The sequence below is a fragment of the Oryx dammah genome, unplaced genomic scaffold (genome assembly GCF_014754425.2).
Source record: "Oryx dammah isolate SB20612 unplaced genomic scaffold, SCBI_Odam_1.1 HiC_scaffold_26, whole genome shotgun sequence".
Taxonomy (NCBI): domain Eukaryota; kingdom Metazoa; phylum Chordata; class Mammalia; order Artiodactyla; family Bovidae; genus Oryx; species Oryx dammah.
In genome coordinates this window covers 2,933,152-2,953,847 of record NW_024070210.1, presented here as the reverse complement: position 1 = coordinate 2,953,847, position 20,696 = coordinate 2,933,152, and the positions used below count along the sequence as shown (strand labels likewise).

At 40.2% G+C, this 20,696-nt stretch overlaps 1 protein-coding gene across 1 annotated transcript in view; it reads right to left on the bottom strand.

The window, feature by feature from the left end:
• PTPN21 (protein tyrosine phosphatase non-receptor type 21) overlaps nt 1–20,696 on the bottom strand; it is a 77,236-nt gene that overhangs the window by 35,084 nt on the left and 21,456 nt on the right. Inside the window, exons 3-6 of the mRNA XM_040227513.1 lie at nt 8,931–9,100; nt 3,878–3,975; nt 2,359–2,426; nt 1,265–1,335 (exon numbers count right to left, since the gene is read on the bottom strand). Of these exons, the coding sequence (XP_040083447.1) occupies nt 1,265–1,335; nt 2,359–2,426; nt 3,878–3,975; nt 8,931–9,100 (407 nt within the window). The remainder of the gene's footprint in view (nt 1–1,264; nt 1,336–2,358; nt 2,427–3,877; nt 3,976–8,930; nt 9,101–20,696) is intronic.

Genomic DNA, 20,696 nt, shown 5'->3' with positions numbered 1-20,696 from the left:
CCGCACTCACGATGAGAACTGTTAACTACTGTTACAGTGGGCTGTACCGCACACCTCTCCCCTGCACTCACGATGAGAGCTATTAACTACTGTTACAGTGGGCTGTACTGCCTACCCCTGAAGACCCTGGCAGGTCACGGTTCTATTCATCTTTGTGCCACAGCATTGAGCACTCTGCCTCATAACAGAACAGAGCACTAAATTATCTTTTAAGGAGATGCACGGGTGAATGAATAAAAATAGCAAACGACAGAGAGCAAGGTGTGCCCGAAGGATTAATTATGCTGAAAAGAAAACGGGTTCATTTGGACAGCAGAAGATAGAGCTGGAATGGCAGGACTGAACCAACTTGTGAGAAGCCTTTAATCCCAGGGGTGATGAACTCAGGCTGGTGGAAAACAAGAAGACTCACGAACACTTGAGGAAAGGAGGGGAGACAAGTCAAAAGAGCTATTTTAGGAGAATTAATCTTTTGTGAGTGACTGTCTGGATTTGAGTGGGGACAGACTAAAGGCAAAAGGTTATTTTTAATAGGAAGGGGTGAACAAACAATAGGTTATAATTAGACAGACCTGGGTTCACATCCCACCTCTACCAAAGTTTTGGGCAAGTTATTTATAGTCTTTGTGAACTTGATTTTCCCAATCTGTAAGGAGATAATAACATTTACCTTAAAGAGTGGTTATTAAGAATTTGATGATACACACAGTACTTGGGACTGAGTGGCACTTCGTTTAGCGTAAAACCTAGTGTTCTCAAGGACAGGGTTTTCAGAAAACACATTCAGCTTCACTCTCAAAGACCAGGATCTGCCCAGCAGGGGCCAGAACAGCAAGCCCGTTGCTCCCAGCACAGCGTGCCCAGAGGACAGGGAGACGGCTTCCAAAGGCAGCGGTGAGGCTGGGGGCGGACCCAGAACATCACATCTGCCACAGAGGAAAAAAGGTCTCTCTAATCTTGCGTTAACCTACACAGGGCCGGGCCACCGCCCAAACCTTCAGTATGTGGGAGGAAGGACGGGCAGCCTTCAGAGGCTGGCCCCTTTCAGCTTTCTCAGCTTCATCAGTGACACAACGTGAATAACAGACGGGTTACCAGGGGGAAGTGCTCGGAAGGGCGCGTGGCAGGCGGTGCGAGCTCTGCCCAGGTGGGGAGAGCTGGGCAACTCGCAGCAGGCGCAGCAGCAGCAGCAAAGGCCCACATTGAACGCTGCCAACGCACGGCTCAAACTCAGACAGGCACTGTCCCCACTTCTCAGCGTTACCTGTATTTCTGATGCAGTAAGGCCACTTTTTGGGTTGCTTCTTCCAACACTTTTTCATCCTGTAACCACTCCTGGGAAAAACACACGACAGTAAGTATGGAAACAAATCACGCAAATATCTTCGGAGGCATCTATGCTACTGTTATTGACTCTTGTCCCCAGCAGGCAAAACTAGGGCTAGAATCGATATCTGAGAGCTTCACTAAAGGACATAATCATGACTTTTCTGAGAATTAAGTGGCTTCTGCTCAAAAGCCAAAGCACTTGCCCTGCCTTCTCAATTCATCCCAGAGAAACTTGCTGTTGTTTAGTTGTGAAGTCATGTCCAACTCTTTGCGACCCCATGGAATGTAGCCCACCAGGCTCCACTCTCCATGGGATCTCCCAGGCAAGAACACTGGAGTGGGTTGCCATTTCCTTCTCCAGGGGATCTCCCCAATCCAGGGATCGAGCCCGCGTCTCCTGCTTGGCAGGTGGATTCTTTACCACTGGGCCCCCTGAGAAGCCCCCAGAGAGAGTCAGAGGCGGGTTATTTCAGGTTGCTAACACTCATCAGCCAGCCCCAAGCCCAGCATGCAGCAGCAGCTCGCGCACTCCCCGGCCGGCCCCACAGTCAGAGCAGCACACCGCTCCCTATAGGTGCGGGACACAGCTTCCCTGTCAGTTCCACCGGTGTGGCCTTTAACAGGTAGAAAGCAGGGTCTGTCTGTCATCTACTCTTTAAATTATTGATGAGAAACGATATTCACTTCAACATAATTCTGTGAGGTCTCAAGTTTTTGGTTAAAGTCAAAACCTCTGTGGTTCCTCAGAAGCTGGAAATGAGTGCCTCTCTTTAGACTCACATTCAAACTCTAAATGAATATCTCTGGCTGCAGCCCCAAGGCCACAGACCCTTCTGTTTCCGTGCTTTTACAAGGACTAGAAGTCTATTACAAGGAAAGTAACAACTTAAGTTGTTTATAAGAAGGAGCTGTTTTTTTTTAACTCTATCCCTACCTAGTAAGTCTAATATATGGACTTCATTTCAGGGATTATTAAGGGTCTAGAAATGCACTGTTGATAAAAATGTCCAATGTCAAAAGAATTCTTACCACAGGAAGCAAGGCAAATTTCTGAAGAAAATCCTGGGATTCATACTGATCAAAGTCACCAAAATCAGCTATATAAAATCACAAGTATTCACATGTCAATTATGTTTAATTGGAAGCAAAACATATACACAACTAAATTCAGTATGAAGTATACAGATGGTGTGCTTATGATCTAGAAGTCAAATCTGCCTTATAGCTTATGAAATGTCTATTTTAAAAATTCCTTTTAAAGTGTCCAACTCTTTGTAACCCTATGGACTGTAGCCTGCCAGGCTCCTCTGTCCATGGGGATTCTCCAGGCAAGAATACCGGAGTGGGTTGCCATTTCCTTCTCCAGGGGATCTTCCCGACCCAGGGATCGAACCCAGGTCTCCCACATTGCAGGCAGACTCTTTAACCAGACAGATTCACATGTCTGGACTTGGAAAAAAAAATGCCTTTTAATAAAATGGAAAGAAAATAACACATTACAAATTGTATACAAATCATCTCATTTTTTTGTCATTAGAAAACAAAAATCTACCCTATAATCATATATGCCTACTTATGTACAGAAAAAATGTTAAGAACAAACCAAAGTGTTCATAGTAGTGATTACCTCTAGGGAATGGAATTAGATCATCTGAATATGTTACAGTAAGATGTATTTGTTTAGAAATTTTTAATTGTTAAAAAGAAACTGATAGTTCAGCAAAAAGCTTATGAAAGACTAACTCTTAAAGCCAAAGATAACACTTAAGATTCAAAGTACTTTGAAAAGGAATATGGCTTCATGAGTACAGAGCATTTTTTCATCTAGGAAGGATATATATCTCCATGTCTACTAACGTCTGAAGGAATTTTATTAATGATTCTTCTCATTAAATTTCAATTTCCAAGATTACATGCCAGTTATCATTTGAAATAAAGTCCCATTAGAAGTCTTTCCAAAGAATATTACACAGGTAAACACATATGGATTAACCATATGACAAATGACAAACAACTCAAAGATACCTGTGAAACACGAAACCATCTAATAATACTATGATTGGCAATGTTCTAATCTAGGGCAACTATTTAAGAAACCAAACCAATGACATATGCTTGAAGTATAAGCAAATGTAACCTCATCAACCCCACTGCTTGGCTGATCTTTCTTCTGAAAATATGAGCTAGCAGCAGATCAAGGCCCTGCACTAGAGGAATACATGGCTTATTAAGTGCTGTGTGTGTGTGTGTGTTTACACGCACGTGCGTGCATGTGTGTGTATTTCCTCTCTACTGTTGGTCTGTGCTCTGCTGACGTGATAACATGCTTAGCCTTCCAGAAGTCTCATATTTCATTCAAGTAATTCAAACCCATTCCTCCTCCACAAGGAAGCCCCTTAGATAACAGAAATAATATTCCACTAACACAGAAAACTACTCTATAGTAGTTACTTTCTATAGTCAGTTACTTTAAGAATTCCTTGCTGTTTCTGTTTAACATGCATTTTAATCTGACTGATCTATCACATTCTCAATTGCCATTCTTTACCTTGAACAGCTAAGCCTGCAAGCTGAATTGCTTGTTCTAATGTACAAGGAATGTTTCCTTCCAAGATATCTTTCTTCAGCTGCAGATAATACTGATACCTATTTAAAAAAAAAAAAAGGTCAGTTTTTAAAAGTCAATGTCGGTATTACCTCCATTCAGACACAAGGCATTTTATCATAACTTGGTAGAGAAGCATCAACTAGCCAAAATTAAGCTCAGATGATTTCAAAGAATGACAGGAACGTTCCTTGATCATATCAATACTGACAAATACACACAGACACAACAATTTATTGAGTCACTTATTCTTAACTGTAGTTTATTTGAAAGCTACAAACTACAGACACCTAGGAAACAGCTGGTCATCTATCTTATACCCTGTAAAACAGTCTCTAAGTTTTGTTGTTTTAGTCGAAGAAACAGAGAATCAATGGCTAATCCATACTTTAAAAACTCTTTGGAGCAACTTGGTGATGTAAGACTTTCCTAGCCCTGAACAGTAAAGTCAGAAGAAAAATGGTTCCTGACATTTCAGACCAGGCACATAACAAAATGTTCTTTATTGAAATACCATAAAGGATAGTTGCTAAAATACTTTAAAACAGGCTTTTAATGTGGGCTTACTTATGTTTATGTTTTCAGTATACAGGGTATTAGTTACCAGCACAACTTTTAGTCAAGCAAACTTCGGTTAAATTTCAGATCTCCAATTTAGCATTTTGCAGGAACTTGGGAAAGTCATAATCTGTGGGTTTAAATTAACTCCAGCAAAAGGTGGGTACTATCACCCCTTCCCAAGGCTGAACACACCAAGGAATATATGTTAAGGTCTTAGCATAAAACTACAATGTAGCTGGAACTTAAGAACAGCTCCTCTCGTGGCTAGCGGCAGTCCCCCACTTGCAGCCAGGTGGCAGTATTTCACCTGGCTGACTTCTCCATTTTGATAAAGCTCTACAGTGAAGATTTGTTCTGCCTTCCTTTTATTTATTCACTAAGGTAATTAGTGGGGCCTTCTATGCATCAAGCACTGTTCTAGATGCTGGGGATACAGTGCTGAACGAATTTCCCTCCATCTGCAAAGAGCATGCTGGCAGCACTGGGTCTTGTCAATGAGGAAACCTTGCAGCTTTCTCCCGGGAAGCTCCTTTCAAGCATCTAAAGTAGTCTATATCGAATATGCTGTCCACATATTCCACTCTAAATGTTCTTGGTCTTTTTCTTAATCAAATCACTGGACAACAGGTGCATATTCTAGACTGATGCCTAGATTATGGCATATACTTTCCTAACTGGTCGCCTGTAGTTTTGTAACCTCTAGTCTACCTTCCACGATGGGTGATCTTTGTAGAATACACATTTCATCATTCCCTTCCATTTAAACTCAAAAATGCCTGTCCCTATTGGTCTATGACTCTATGACTTGGGCATCTCTTTTTCCAAGCCTCTGTTCTCCTCTCGAGGTAATATCTGAAATTCCCTGAAAAAAATAATCAGTTGCTTTTATTATCCCCTTACTTTGCACAAGCTACCCCCTCTAACTAGAAAATTCCTCGTAAAGTCAAGTGAAAAGTCACCATCTTTACCTTCTCTATTCATGTTCCCTGCAACCCACTCCTAAGAATCCAGCGCTATAATTCAGTTCAGTTCAGTCCAGCCACTCAGTCGTTTCCAACTCGTTGCGACCCCATGGACTGCAGCACACCAGGCTTCCCTGTCCATCTCCAATTCCTGAAGCTTGCTCAAATTCATGTCCACTGAGTCGGTGATGCCATCCAACCATCTCATCTTCTGTCGTTCCCTTCTCCTGACTTCAATCTTTCCCAGAATCGGGGTCTTTTCTAATGAGTTTAAGTTCTGCACATCAGGTGGCCAAAGTATTGGGAGTTTCAGCTTCAGCATCAGTCCTTCCAATGAATATTCAGGACTGATCTCCTTTAGAGTGGACTGGTTGGGTCTCCTTGCAGTCCAAGGGACCCTCAAGAGTCTTCTCCAACACCACAGTTCAAAAGCATCAATTCTTCAGTGCTCAGCTTTCTTTATAGTCCAACTCTCACATCTATACGTGACTACTGGAAAAACCATAGCCTTGACTAGAGGACCTTTGTTGGCAGAGTAATGTCTCTGCTTTTTAATATGCTGTCTAGGTTAGTCATAACTTTTCTTCCCAGGAGCAAGCATCTTTTTAATTTCATGGCTGCAGTCACCATCTGCAGTGATTTTGGAGCCCCCCCCCCAAAATAAACTCTGTCACTGTTTCCACTGTTTCCCCATCTATTTCCCATGAAGTGATGGGACCACATGCCATGATCTTAGTTTTCTGTATGTTGAGCTTTAAGCCAACTTTTTCACTCTCCTCTTTCACTTTCATCAAGAGGCTCTTTAGTTCCTCTTCGCTTTGTGCCCTAAGTGTGGTGTCATCTGCATATCTAAGATTATTGATATTTCTCCCAGCAACCTTGATTCAGCCTGTGCTTCATCCAGTCTGGCATTTCACATGATGTACTCTGCATATAAGTAAAATAAGCAAGGCAACAATATACAGCCTTGACGTACTCCTTTCCCAATTTGAAACCAGTCCATTGTTCCATGTCCAGTTCTAACTGCTGCTTCTTGACCTGCATACAGATTTCTCAGGAGGCAGGTCAGGTGGTCTGGTATTCCCATCTCTTTAAGGATTTCCCACAGTTTGCTGTGATCCACACAAAGGCTTTGGCATAGTCAATAAGCAGAAGTAGATGTCTGTTTTTCTGGAATTCTCTTGCATTTTCTGTGATCCAACAGATGTTGGCAATTTGATCTCTGGTTTGTCTGAAATCTAAATCCAGCTTGAACATCTGAAGTTCTCGGTTCACATACTGTCGAAGCCTAGCTTGGAGAAGTTTGAGCATTACTTTCTTAGCGCGTGAGATGAGTGCAATTGTGCGGTAGTTTGAGCATTCTTTGGCATTGCCTTTCTTTGGGATTGGAATGAAAACTGATCTTTTCCAGTCCTATGGCCACGGCTGAGTTTTCCAAATTTGCTGGCATGTTGAGTGCAGCACTTTCACAGCATCATCTTTTAGGATTTGAAATAGCTCAACCGGAATTCCATCACCTCCACTAGCTTTGCTCGTAGTGATGCTTCCTAAGGTCCACCTGACTTGGCATTCCACTTGACTTCACCTTTCCCTCCTCCAGCGGATCTTCCCAACCCAGGGATTGAACCCAGGTCTCCCGCACTGCAGGTGGATTCTTTACCAGCAGAGCCACAAGGGAAGGCCGTGCTATAATTAAAGTGTGTATTATCATAATACACTGCAATTGTTCATGTACATGGACCATCAGTTCCACCAGACTGTGACAGCTCCTCCAGAGTAAGAGTAAAGCGTGTCTACTTGTATATTCATCTCCCACAGTAACCAACATAATCCTTACAGACCATGTTATAGCTTCAATAAATGTTCAAAGAAATGAGACAAAGTGGTCAGTTACTGTTTTCTCCTCGCTTCTACTCTCCGCAATTTTTATAGCTGAGATCTGCTCTGTAGTCAGTTCATGTCAATTCCTAGAACCTGATTCTAGCTCCTTTGGTTATCCATCATCTTCCAATAATTAACTGCAAACTCAGTACTTAAAAAGAATATTCCACAAACACAGGACAGTATCAGGTTTTTACTATCTGCAAGCCATTGTGTTAGAAATGATTTGAAAGGCAAAGTTAAAGAAAATATGGGTTTTAAATCTAAGAAAAAGATCTGTACACAAATAACTGTAGTGAGAGGCTATGACAGCTGCCATCTTAACATAAGTATAAGCAAATTCTAGAATAGTCTGGAGAAGGAAAAGCTCATGCCAGCCTCGGGGGTCACAGAAGCTTTATGGAGGAGGCGCCTTTGGAACTAAAATCAGATGAACAGGATTCCAGTTACATATATCTAAAAGAAAGGTCTAGGACACAAAGGTGAAAATGCACGCAGCATGTTCAGGACACTGGAAGTAATTCAGCTTGGCTTGAAAGTAAGGTTAAACAGGGTTAAAAAGTGCTGGATTTTGGAGAATGTGAAAGGCAGGCTCAAGAATCCAAATTTGGGATAAGTAACAAGGTCCTATTGTTCAGCACAGAATAACATCCCATGAAAAGCCATAATGGAAAATAATATTCCAGAAGGAATGTGTGTGTGTATATCTATATGTATAACTGAACCACTAAGCTGTACAGTAGGAATTAACACAACACTATAAATAAACTATGTGAAAGTGTTAGTCACTGAGTCGTGTCCGACTCTTTGTGACCCCATGAACTGTGGCCCACCAGGCTCCTCTGTCCATGGGATTCTCCAGGCAAGAATACTGGAGTGGGTTGCCGTTTCCTTCTCCAAGGGATCTTCCCAACCCAGGGATTGAACCTGGGTCTCCCACACTGTAGGCAGATTCTTTACCATTGAACCATCAACTATACTTCAATTAAAAAAAAAAAAAGAATGCAAACTTGATTCCTTGTTTCTTTATTTTGTTATCTTCAAGAAAAAAAAAATTAGTTCCTCTATCCCACGCCTTAATACATTCTACATTTTCTGCCTTTGTTCCTTTTGAGTGCATTTATTGGCCAATATTTTCTGATCTCAAACCCTTCCCCCACGTCTTTCTCCTTCCACACCTATGTACAGAACATGGCTACTGGGGTCAGAACTTCTACACAATTTCTTGAGAAGTAAACACAGATTTTGCGGCTATTTCTGAAAAATCTCCTCTCTCATTTCATTGTTACTAAGGTCAGAAACAAATCCATAAAAACATTAAGGGTGACATCACTTCAAGAGGAGTTCACAGCCAGGGTAAAAACATCATTTTTCCTTGTAATCGTTCCTTCGTGCCCAGTGAACCCATAACTCAGGCAACATGCCATAAAGCACTCTGACACACCACATACCAGAACCTCCAGGCAATGCTGTGGCTAAAAATGCATGGTGAGAGGGCAAAGGTTAGTTTTACCTCCTGACTCCTCGAACCTTAGTTTCACTTTTCTAATCTCACTGGATTCCCTAAAAGCAAACAGTACCTTCTTTCTTACCTGGTAATCTCCTGCTGCAGCTGTGAGACTGAAGGCACGTAAAACACCACTCCAAAATAGATGGTAGGTTCCAACGCGTATTTATCCAGCTGCTTCTTTAAAGGTTTTTCCAAATCCACCCACCGGCGCTGATTTTGCTTGTTGTAATACCAGAGGCTGAAGTAAGTGACCTAGAAAGAAGCACAGTCACTGAAGGAGGCAGAAACACCCAGAAGACTTGGCCTGCTCTTGTCCGTTACATTTTCATACTGTTCACGGGATGGGGGAGCGGGCAGAGAGTGAGATGGTTAGATGGCGTCACCGACTCAATGGACATGGATTCAAGCCAAGTCCCGGAGACAGTGGAGGTCAGAGGAGCCTGGCGTGCTGCAGGGCCATCGGGTCACAAAGAGCTGGACACAACCCAGTGACTGAATAACAACACACCCATGACCGGGGACCAAGAGACCAGTCTCCTATTGCTTCTCTTCTCAGAAGGGGACCACGGCAACACCTAAAGGGGGCAGAAAACAACAAAGAGGCAAGCTCTACCTCTGTACAGATACTCATTCAGGAAATAGAGGCGCCGACCTCCTTGGTGGTCCCGTGGTTAAGACTCCATGCTTCCCCACAGTGGGCATGGGTTCAATCCCTGGTTGAGGAAGTAAGATCCCACATGCCACACAGTTGGGGGAAAAAAAAAATAGAGGCAAAAGTCAGTTACACTTGCACACTGTTTCTTGAACCCTGCACAAAAAATGTCTAGATATCAGAATTCAGCAGATACTACACAATTTTACGTAAGTTCAACAACAAAAAAAAATTCTGAAAAAATAGTTTTCACTGAGTTCTAGTGGTTACGATTCAGTGCTTTCACTGTTGTGGCCTAGGTTCAACGTCTGGTCAGGGAACTGAGATCCTGCATTGTACGGCCAAGAAAAAAAAAAGTTTAGCTTTTAAATATCAAAATATTAAATGTATCATAATTAACATTTTATAATAAGCATAACTGGGGTTCTTCCTAAATTTTGACCAGACAGTATTAATCTAACTTGTCACTATATTCAAATTTGGAATAATTTCATGTAAATACTGTAAATTCTAGTAGTAAAGATGCAATTGCAATAGCCAAAGCAATCTTGAGAAAGAAAAATGGAGCTGGAGGAATCAGGCTCCCTGACTTCATGCTATACTACAAAAGCTACACTCATCAAAACAGTTTGGTACTGGCACAAAAGCAGAAATATACCTCAGTGGAACAGCACAGAAAGCCCAGAGATAAACCCATGCACCTATGGTCAACTAATCTATGACAAAGAGGGCAAGAGTATACAGTGGAGAAAAGACAGTCTCCCCAATAAGTGATGCTGGGAACACTGAACAGTTACACGTAAAAGAATGAAATTTAAACACTCTCTAATACCATACATAAAAATAAACTCAAAATGGATTAGACACCTAAATCTAAGGCTGGACACTATAACTCTTAGCTGAAAACATGGGCAGAACACTCTCTGCTATAAATAGCAGCAACATCTTTTTTGATTCGCCTCCCAACAAAAATAAATGGTACCTACTGAAACATAAAAGCCTTCGCACAACAAAAGAAACCATAAGCAAAAAGAAAAGACAACCCACAGGATGGGAGAAAATATTTGGAACTACCATATGACCCAGCAAGCCCGTTCCTGGGCCTATATCCAGAGAAAACCAAAATTCAAAATGACACATGTCCCCCAAGTTCACTGCAGCACTGTTTACAATAGACAAGACATGGGAGAAACCTAAACGTCCACTGACAGGAGCAGATAAAGAAGGTGTGGCACACATACACCATGGAATATTACTCAGCTGTAAAAAAGAAGTCATGCCGCACGCAGCAACATCAACAGGCCCGGAAATCGCCGTACTGAGGAACTGTATCAGAGAAAGACAAAATATCATACGATGTTGCTAACACATGGAATCTAAAAAAAACAAAAAACAGTGAAATGTACTTATTTACAAGACAGAAAGAGTCACAGATGTAGAAAAACTTACAGTTAATGGGGGGAAGGGGGGAGGGATAAACTGGGAGATTATATCTATTATATATATATATAAAAGATAACTAGTAAGGACATACTCCTTAATATTCTCATGACCTATACGTGAAAAGAATCTACAAAAGAGTGGATATATGTATAACTGATCCACTTTACTATACACTTGAAACTAACACAACATTGTAAATCAACAATATGCCAATAAAAATTATTAAAAAATAAAAATAAACTTAAAAAATGCAACTGCAATTTTCCTTTGCCCCTAAAACTTCATTAATTACAAATTTATAAAGCAACTGTAATGCTACGGAGATAAATAGACACACATACACAAGAAAAAGCTATAGCTAAGGCAGTAAAATTACTTAAGTGTCCTACTCAGAGGCTTAAGAAAAACGCCCGGATATTAGCATTTAAATCTCAGTTGCTGTGTAACAAACTGTTTAAGTAAATCAATCCTAGCCCTGGACTGGTCAACCTGAAAAGGTGCTAATGCATGTAAGGACTGAAATGACAGCCTCCAGCCACTGCTAATATTTACCTCAAAAATCAACTGACAGATCAAGGCGACTGGAAAAATCACTGCTTTGTTCTAGACTCTAGCGTAACACTGCCAAACGGGAACTTCCTCTGATGGTTGAGCTGAAGGTATCTGCATTCTCTGGGGATGTGAAATGTGGCTAGTGCAGCTGAGGAATCTAATTTCCAATGTCACTTAATTCTAATGGACTGAAATAGCTGCAAACATCTCGTGGCCACTGCATTGGTTCATACAGCTTTAGAGCAACAATAATACGATCAATAATAACAGACAGGCTATTTCTTTAACTGTAACCCTCAAAAAATGAGTCTTCAATTTACAGAGGGGGGGAAAAATACCCAAAATTAAAACATGTCACAAATTTACCTTACCATTTTTTTTTTTTTTAAACAAAGGAAGACCCATACCTTTCAAATGAGTCTATTAGGGGCTTCCCCGGTGGCTCAGCGGTAAAGAATCCGCCTGCCAACACAGGAGCCACGGTGCGATCCCTGATCCGGGAAGATCCAACATGCTGCGGAGAACTAAGCCCGGGCGCCACAGCTACCGAGCCTGAGCTCCAGAGCCTGGGAGCCGCAACTCCTGGGCCCACGCGCTACAACTCCCCAACAGGAGAGGCCTGCAGGCCACAACCAGAGGGAAGGCCCCCCACCCCATCACAACTCCAGAAGAGCCCGAAGGGCGATGAAGACCCAGCACAGCCAAAAATAAACAAACAGGTTTTTTAAAAAGGAGTCTATTAATCATATAAACTCAACAAGAGTCAAAAATGTATGTATCCGTTTTCCCTTTATATCCAAATAGCTAGAGCAGTGCAGGAATTCAGTAAACTTTGAATAAAAGAACGAATATTTTCCTGCTTCTCAGCTGTCACCCAAATTATCACACACGAATGGAATATTCTGAACATTTACTGTGTTGGACTAAGTTCTAAGAATTAGAGCAATATTAGAGATTAAATCACCACTATTACCTTATCCAATAGATGTCTGTTGTGTGCGTTAAACTCTAAAACCAGTGTTTCTCCAAATGCTGTCATTGGACCACCTCTACTGGAATTACCTGGAGCGCAATGAGGTCAACAGAGATATTAAACTCTCAAGTAATCTCCTACCCACTGAAGTTCCAAAGTCACTGCCCTACAGCACATGGCGCCCCGCCCCCCTCAACGTCATGGAGGAGACAGTCATGTGAACAGCCTACCCTTGAAAAGCTGCATGGAAATCAAATTTTTGAAAATCCAAACACACTTTTAGTACAGCAGAAAGTTGAGCCCTTCTGCTGTTAATTACTGTCTAAAGTTGCGATTCTATTTCTGACATAAAATGCCATGTATACAGAAAGAAGAGCATCGCATTTTTGGAAAACAGGCACTATTCCTATTGCTTCTTTCATCTGAACTGCAGCTCACAGAAAACAAAAATCTAGTAATAGGAGGAAGCTGCTGCCAGAGTCCACAGTTCCTGGGTTTAGTTTCTAACGCTTGCTTGCTGTGAAGTGGAAAAGTCAATTAGTCCAATTCAGTTTTCTCAAATGTATTAAGGCAATAATACCTCCCTCATAACTCCACCATGAGATCTAAATGCCAAACATGTATGACTGCATTTTGCCACTAGAAAACCACTATGTTTTAAAAAGATTAGTTTCACCCACTCTGCCAAACATCAACAAAATCAACTGAAGATTTTGCCCCGCCCAAAAAAACAAGAAAACTTTCCAATCACATTTATTTGGTAATTGCCTCACAGTGCACTTCTGCTCACTGTATGTTTTGCGTTCTAGTTTAGATTTGGATTGCACGTACCATGTTTGGTCTATTACACATACCACTGCGATGCACTAAGTTCTACAAATAATTATTTTTTGCCATAAACACAGAAGCCTGGGTATTCTTTAGGATCTAAAACTGTTTCGGTCATAAAAATTAAAAGGTCTTTAAAATACTCTGTAAACATTACTTTTCCCTTTAAATCTAGTTGGACTTGAATCCTCTGAACACAAAAATTTACACAGAAGTATAAAACTATACATCTATTATATAATTTATGAACAGACATTATTATATAAAAATATATGAATAATCTGTTAGCATTCTTAAAAAGCACACTGTAGAAGAAATACACTCTTAATATGTGCTAAGCTTAGCTACTTTAGCAATGCATTTATGACTTACATCATCATAATTAGTTTTTTTTTACAAACGATATACCTTATAAAGAAGTAGTAAGAACCTTGTGCAAACAGCTGGATATAGACTTAGTAAATTATTAGTTGATTAGCTATTTTAGACACAGGAGAGTCTAAGACGTTGGAACATTAACTCCTTTTATAGTGTAGTAAAGTATTTGCCTTGGTACTTATCCCTGTTTTCAAGTGCTATCTTAAGTAGTAGTCAAGGCTAGCCAAAATAAAATTTGTATCATGTAAAATATTTCCAAGGTGGTATTGTATTTCTAAAGTTGCTACTAGAAATGTTCATGTACATACCGGTAACTAAAACCCCGTAACATTATAATCCTTATACTCAATGCTTTCTTAGAATTTCTACACATAAAGAATGAAATAACAACATGTGATTCCAGAGATTTTATAATATAGTTTGCTTCTAAGATGAGGTAGAATTTGAGCAATAAAATGCTGTGATTAAATCTTCATCAGGCATAGAATTTTCTGTATAAGTCCATTTGGGAGGATTCAAAGACAAGTACAGAATATTTCCTTCCTTACTCTACAGGCCAGCATTATCCTGATACCAAAATCAGACAATAGTCACCACCTGAAAAGAAAACTATGGACCAATATCCCATATAATTATAGATGCAAAAGTCCTCAACAAAATACTAGAAAACTGAACCCAAAAGCATACTATAAAGATTATACACCATGACCAAGCAGGAATCAACCCAAGAGTGCAAGAGTGGTTCAACATACAGAAAACAATCAACGTGATATATCAATATTACGTATGTGAGGGGGAGAAAAAAACCAAAACAGTCCTCTCAATTGACATAGAAAAAGCAACTGGCATAGAAAAAGCAATTGGCAAAACCCAACACCTCATTATAAAAAATTTAAAAAAAAAAAACTAGAAAAGCAAGAGAACTCTCCGAAAACATTTATGAAAAACCCACAGTCACCATCATATTGAATGGTAAAAGACTGAAAATTCTTTGATCAGAAGAAACAAGACCAGTATATGCCCATGTTCACCACTGCTAGTCTACACTGCAACTGGAACTCCGAGCCAAAGCAATTAGGTAAGAAAATGAAAGGCATCCAAACTGGAAAGGAGGAAGTGAAAGTATGTCCATTCACAGATGATATGATCTTATATATATTTTTAAAATCTCCAAGATGTCTCTACCCAAAATATCAAACATAAAATAAGCAAACAAACAAAAATACTAGAGTCAATAAATTCAGCAAAGTTGCCGGGTTCAAGATCAACATGCAAAAACCAGTATGGATTCCACGTACCCACAAAGGAAAATTCAAAAAGGAAATTAAGAAAACAATTCCATTTACAATAGCATCCAAACAAATAAAATACTAAGAAATAAGTTTAAACAAGGAAGTGAGAAGATGTGTATACTGAACAATACAAAACATTGCTGAAAGAAATTAAATGGAAATACATCGTGTGTTCATTGGTAGGAACACTTAATACTAAGACAGTAAGACTACCAAAAGTGATTCAAATGCAACCCCTATCAAACTTTCAAGGGCCTTTTTCACAGTGATGGAAAAGCCAATCCTCAAATTCATGTGAATTTAAAGTGGCCCTGAACAGGCAAAACAATATCAAAAAAGAACAAAGTTGGGAGACTCACATTTTATCATTTTAAAACTTACTACTAAAGCTACCACAATCAACACAGTGAGCTACCAGTATAAGGAGAGACGTTTAGACCAATGGTATAGAATTAAGTCCAGAGATAAACTCATGCATTTACGGTAAACTGATTCTCAGTAACAGTGCCAAGACTATTTAGAGGAGAAAAACAGTCTCTCCAACAAATAGTCCTGGGAGAACTGAAGATCCTTAAGAATGAGGTTAGAACCTGACCTCACACCAAATACAAAAACTAACTCAAACTGCATCAGTGACCTGAATGTTAAGAACTAAACCACGGAGGTTCCCTGGTGGTCCAGTGGTTAAGACGCCACACTTTCAACACAGGGGGCACTGGTTCAATCCCTGGTCAGGGAACTAAGGTCCCACATACCTCATGGCACAGCCAAAAAATAAAACATAAAAAAAGAACTAAACCATAAAACTCCCTAGAAGAAAACATAGGAGTAAATCTTCATGACCATGAATTTGGAAATAAGATTCTTAGACACGATACCAAAAGTATGAGTAACAAAGCAAAAAAAAGATGCCTTTGACTTCATCAAAATTTAAAACTACATGCATCAGGAACCAAAATCAAGAAAGCAAAAAAGACAACCTATAGAATGGGAGACAATACCTGCAACTCGTGTATTTTCTAAGGGTCTAGAATCTAGAATACATAAAGAATTCACACAACAGTGAAAAGACAGACAATCCAATTTTTTAAAAAGGCGAACGACTTGAATAAATATTTCCCCAAAGAACATATACAAACGGCCAAAAAACACACGAAAAAAAAAGCTCAATCACCATTAGTTAAATCCAACTCAGAACCACAATGAGATACCACTCCACACCCATTAGGATGCCTATAACTTAAAACAGAAAATAAGAGATGGTGAGGAAGTGGAGAAATGAAAGCCCTTGCACACTGCCGATGAGAATGTAAGATGCTTCAGCTGCCACGGAAAACAGTTTGGCAGTTCCTCAAAAAGTTAGACCCATAATTACCATGTGACACAGCAGTTCCACTCCTATTTATTTTCCTGCAAGAACTAAAAATAGGTACTCAAACAAGTATTTAATACATGTACACACACATCTATAGCAGAAGTATCGGCAATAGCCGAAAAGGTGGAAACAACTCAAATGTCTATTGGTAGAGGAAAAGAAAAATTATGGAATTATACATAATGGAAGATTATTCAGTCATTTTTATAAAAGATAGACACGTGCTACAACATGGATAGGCCTCAAAAACATCACAGTAAGTGAAAGGAGGAGAAGGGGACGACAGAGGATGAGATGGTTGCATGGCAGCACCAACTCGATGGACATGAGTCTGAGTAAACTCCAGGAGCTGGTGATAGACAGGGAGCCTGGCGTGCTGCGGTCCACAGGGTCACAAAGAGTCGGACACGACTGAGCAATAGAAATGAAAGAAGACAGACACGAAAGGTCACATATTGTGCAATTCCATTTAAAGGAGATATCCATAAAAACAGAAAGTAGAGGGGGAAGTAGGGAGGAATGGGGAGAAACTGCTTACTAGGGAGGGGATGCCCATTTGGAGTAAAGAAGTGTTCTGGAACTAGATAAAGGTAAGATTGTGAATGGAATAAATGCCATCAAATCGTTTACTTTGAAATGGTTAACTTTCTATTGTGTAAGTTTCATCTCAAAAAAAGTTGTTTTTGAAGAATCAGAACCACTCATACTTAAAATCAAAATACAGAATTTTTAAACTTTATTTTCAGGGGAGTTCCCTGGCTGTCCAGTGGTTAAGACATCACACTTCCATTGCAATGGGTCCAGGTTCGATCTCTGGTCAGGGAACTAAATTTCACAAGCCGTGTGGTGCAACCAAAGCGGGGGCGGGGGGAATTATTTTTAAATGTTTATATACATCAAATTCAGTTTATCTGACAAACTCTAAGGGGGAAAAAATGAACCAGAAATAGATGAACCTAGCTATGAGTTAACTGTATTTCTACTTTCTAACATCTGTACTTGGATAAAGATTTTGGTGCAGTTTGACAAGTTTCTGACAAACGCAATTATCTGAACAGAAATGAAAAACACTGAATAGGCAAAAATGTGACTGAATAATGAAAGACTTGTCAAAATGGTAGTAATACAGTATATACCCTTGACAAAGAAGAAAAATATCTCCTTTCTCTTTTATGGAATTTTTTGAAACTTTATTTTACACATACTTGTAATGAGTTTAGTAACTTGGTTACCCAATTAAAAGCAGATTAAAAGCGGACAAATGAAAGGGAAAAGACTTAAACAGCATGTTGGCAGGAGCAGGAAGTGATAGGTAACACTCTTTTACCAACAGAGAACACACACAAACAAGTCCTTTCAAAGTACATTATAAAGAACTACAAAGACAAAGTAGTCTGGAGTTATTTTTCAAAGGAACAAATTCACTCTAAACATTAATTAGTCATGTATTTAATAACAACCACTGTTGATAATAATTAGCCAGTGTCCTTTTGTTTAAGATGGGTAGGGAAGTTCATAAACCTTTCTAAAGACTGGCACTGGTCTTTGGACCAAAGAGTTCTCCTTGATTATAGGCAAAGTTAGTTATTTCTTTTCCCAAATATAGATAGAAAATTAATATATTTTATTACAGCTTTCAGTACTTGAGCCAACTGTGGCTTCATTTCCTCACTTGAAAGTCCAACTGTATTTCCCAAAGCCATGAAAGATACTTCCAGTTTTGCTATTTGAGAGAACTGCTGTTATGTCCATTTCCTCCAGGGGCCATGCTTGCGATTCCCACAGCTGCCACTAGCAGGGGCAGTGCCAAGAGCACAGACCCAGGGTCCAAAGGCTTGGTTCTGAATCCTGGCTCCACCACTCATCCGCTCCTGAGTAAGTCACTTCCTCACTGAGTCTCAGCTTAACCTCAGGGAAAATAACACAACATACCCTGCCTTTCTCAAAAAGTTGTACAGAAGTATTTTCTAAGTAATAACTGGGCTGAAAAAACTTGGGTGTTGTTTTGTTGTGGAGTAGCTAAGTCGTGTCTGATTCTTTCGAGATCCCATGAACTGTAGCCCACCAGGCCCCTGTGTCCATGGGATTTCCCAGGCAAGAATACTGGAGTGAGTTGCCATTTCCTTCTCCAGGGGATCTTCCCAAATCGCAATCTCCTCTAGGGATCAAACCCATGTCTCCTGCAAGCGGATTCTTCACCACTGAGCCACCAGGAAAAGGCCAAACGGAAACTTAGCAGGTAGGATCTCTTTAGGTGTGTCTGAGAGCAAAACACAAAACCCGAGTCAAGAATGCGTCTTCCCTGAAAACAAAACTGCTCAAATAATATTCAAACTAATGCATTCCATTATAATGTTACCAGGACTTTTTTTTTTTTTTTTAAAGTTCAAAACTGTGCTTACGGCAAGCTCCCTGTAGGCTTAAATGTCAACCGGTCATTACTTGGTCTAGGTATCTCTTAGAATCATACGTCTTCTCTTTCTTGAGTCAAGGTGTTTGGGTTGTGCATGCCCTGTATTGTTTATGGGCTTGGTCTAATTGTAATAATTTCCCTATAAACCAGCCTTTACTACGTGGCTTTTGGTACACGCCTCCCACCACTCCTTATCTAATTAACCACCCAGTACCTTTCCCAAGAAGAAACTGTACCTCCACTTGGCTGCTTTTTCTCCACAGCTCTGTCTCTCCCACTGTGACCAAAGCAAGCTGACCTCACCTGTGGGAAACTCATTCCAATAGAAACCTCTGAACTTCCAGGATCCTCTGGATCAGCTCTCAACTATTGGGACTTCCTTGGTAGTCCAGTGGCTCAGACTCCACACTCCAATTCACAGGGCCCGGGTTCAGTGATGCTCAGGGAACTAGATCCCACATGCCACAACCAAGAGTCTGAACGTCGCCACTAAACAGATTCCGCGTGAAGCGACAAAGATGGAAGACCCAGGGCAGCCAAGTCACCTTTTTCTAAATTCTCAATTATCTGAACAACTTTTGTGAAACTTCTTCATTGCCTATGCATATATGCACCCTTTCCTACTTTGTTCCGAACAAACATTATCAGTAGTTTTCATAAAGTTATTCAATCATTTCTTCAGGGCTATCTAAATGTTTCATAGCGATTCCCTACAAGTGTACAGATAACTGTGCCTGTTATGTGAGCTACAGTAAAAACCAGCTACACAGTTACAAAACCTGGCTTCTTTCCAGACACGACGTGGTTGACTTACTTTCAACGAACTAACATTTACCCTGAGAACAAGGTGATTTTGGTAACCCAGCTTTCTGCTACCAGATGAAAAGGTAGTTTACAAACCTTAGAGCTTGCATAAAAGGTGCAGGGCCCCCAAATCGCAGTCGTTTAAAGAGATACCAGCTATTATAAGCAGGTCCAAATCCTGTCAGAATGTAAACCCCTTCCAAATCCAAGTCACTTCTTGTCTAATTATTTTAAGAGTCTCTTAGTTGTACTATTTTTAAAGCAGAGGGACATACAAATTAGCCACAGGGTTTTTTAAGCCACTGATGCACTGAGTTTGATAAAAGTTAATCCCATATAAAATTGCAACTATAATTTTATCCTGATGCTTTTCTTAGACTAGGCAGGAGTCAGAAGGCTTTTCATCAGGAGAGAGATGAGAAGAGAGAGCACTAGATAAAGCCTGTCCCTAGCAGAGATCATCTAACCAGGGTAGTTAACGAGTATTAACCTAATTCAAGGCTAGAGACCTAGCTCTACACCACATGTGCCGTAGGTAATGAAGCACAGCACGTCTTCCTTTCGACACGTAGTGTGGTGGTCACGGCGCCTCAAAGCAGACAGCACTCTTCTTTTCTGTTTAATTTCAATCTAGTTTCTCCTGTCATTGGTTAGGTAATATATTATCCATTTCACAGTCAAGGTTATAATATATGACATCACTGTACTCTATACATGTCAGGACTCAAGAAGGTAACAATCAAAAGTACACCTTAATCCTGAAATTATACTGAAACGTATTCAACCGAAGCCCAAGTGACTGAAGTCCTCAAATGATCAGTGCTGGAGCATTTAATTTCCAGGAAGAGAGGAAAATGGTAAAGCACTTTCTCGAAAGAAAGTCCAGGGCATGAACTGTCTACATACTATCTATATAGAGGACGGCTCATATCTTTTCTGTTTACAATCCTGGATAAAAAGATGCTATGAAGGAATAATGATCCTGAAATGCAGTAAAATCACTCTTCAAAAAATATACTGTACTTTCTAAGAGAAATGGACCAATGTCTTAGGAAGATTCACCTATTCCTTCAGTGAATACTAACTATCTCCTGTGTGTCAGACACTGTCCCAGCACTGGACAGAGCAACACAATTTC